This window comes from Priapulus caudatus, unplaced genomic scaffold (assembly GCF_000485595.1).
Source record: "Priapulus caudatus unplaced genomic scaffold, Priapulus_caudatus-5.0.1 Scaffold8524, whole genome shotgun sequence".
NCBI classification, from domain to species: Eukaryota; Metazoa; Priapulida; class Priapulimorpha; order Priapulimorphida; family Priapulidae; genus Priapulus; species Priapulus caudatus.
The window spans coordinates 1279-2694 of NW_014585585.1; the positions used below are offsets into that span (position 1 = coordinate 1279).

Consider the following 1416-nt stretch of genomic DNA (forward strand, 5'->3'; position numbering starts at 1 on the left):
AGAGAGAGAGAGAGAGAGAGAGAGAGAGAGAGAGAGAGAGAGAGAGAGAGAGCGAGCGCGCACAAGTGATAGAAAGAAGCAAGGGGGAGGGAGAGAAAAAGGAGCAAAGTGACTGGGTGTGTGTGGTACGAGAGTCTCTGATGTTGTGGAGGAAATGTGTGGTGATACTTCCTATTGGTCATGCATCATCGATATGCCATATATATTCTGCTGGACCTACAGACCTAGGCATTTAAAAGACATGCTAGTAAAAGATCAATGTATTATGTTCTCACACACATCACCTAATATCAAGATTGTTTTATGTTAACCTGTAGAGCCACCAGAGGTAGTGACTGTCACACTCAAGGAAAATGTGGTCAAGAACAAGGGAGGCAAGGGGCTGAAGAGGAAATTTTCACAATCTGGTAATGAGGTTTTGTTGTGCGTGATACATTATGCATAACCCGTATTGCAACCTCTGTGTGGGAATTTCTTCTTTTACACTATGTCAAGTGTGTGTGCATGCATATAAGAAGTAGGTGAAAGTTTAATAACTTGTATTTCATATTATGTGGAAATTTCATAATTTTTAGATCACTCAGATTCCCTATTTGAATAGTTATCAAACCGCTCAAACTTAAACATGCTTGACATTATATCTCATGCTGAAACCTGCAGATTCATTGAGTGAGAATGTGCCTATTAAGGTTTGCAATCCTTTAGGTTTACATGCAAAAAAAGTCTTACAACACAGTGAACCGAGAGTAAGGCCTATGAAGTTGAGAGAGAAGAAGCCAAAGCGACCTTACTATGACGACAAAGATCAGGCAGCCCTGAACAAAATGACGAAGGAGAGGGTGGTGTGGACAAGCCAGGAAGACAGTCTGGTGAGTCGTATTGCTAAATAATAAATATGCATAGAGGAAGAGAGAGTAATAGTAAAGAATAGAATCAAAACACACGGACACCCATGCAGATATAGATAAAGAATGTTTTTTTGTTCTCGAAAGCTTGCAAAATTAAAGATTAACACCTCATTTTATTTTCATGTTCATATCTTTACATCTATATATATATTATTATATATATATATTATGTATATAATTTTGTGTTGATTGCGTACGAGAACAATTTGCAATGACGAGCATCTGCTATTATCAACAGTCTGCCTTGTCTCTCCGTCTCTCTCCAGCTGCTACNAGAGAGAGAGAGAGAGAGAGAGAGAGAGAGAGAGAGAGAGAGAGAGAGAGAGCGAGCGCGCACAAGTGATAGAAAGAAGCAAGGGGGAGGGAGAGAAAAAGGAGCAAAGTGACTGGGTGTGTGTGGTACGAGAGTCTCTGATGTTGTGGAGGAAATGTGTGGTGATACTTCCTATTGGTCATGCATCATCGATATGCCATATATATTCTGCTGGACCTACAGACCTAGGCATTT

The 1416-nt window shown here is 40.1% G+C and overlaps 1 protein-coding gene across 1 annotated transcript in view; it reads left to right on the forward strand.

Annotated features, from left to right (window-relative positions):
• The window catches only part of LOC106820214 (general transcription factor 3C polypeptide 1-like), a gene marked incomplete at both ends in the record, with an annotated part of 1869 nt that extends 1000 nt beyond the window's left edge, over positions 1–869 (forward strand). The window contains 2 exon segments of the mRNA XM_014824751.1: positions 318–407; positions 706–869. Coding sequence (XP_014680237.1) covers positions 318–407; positions 706–869 — 254 coding nt within the window.
• Positions 870–1416: the final 547 nt, after the last annotated feature.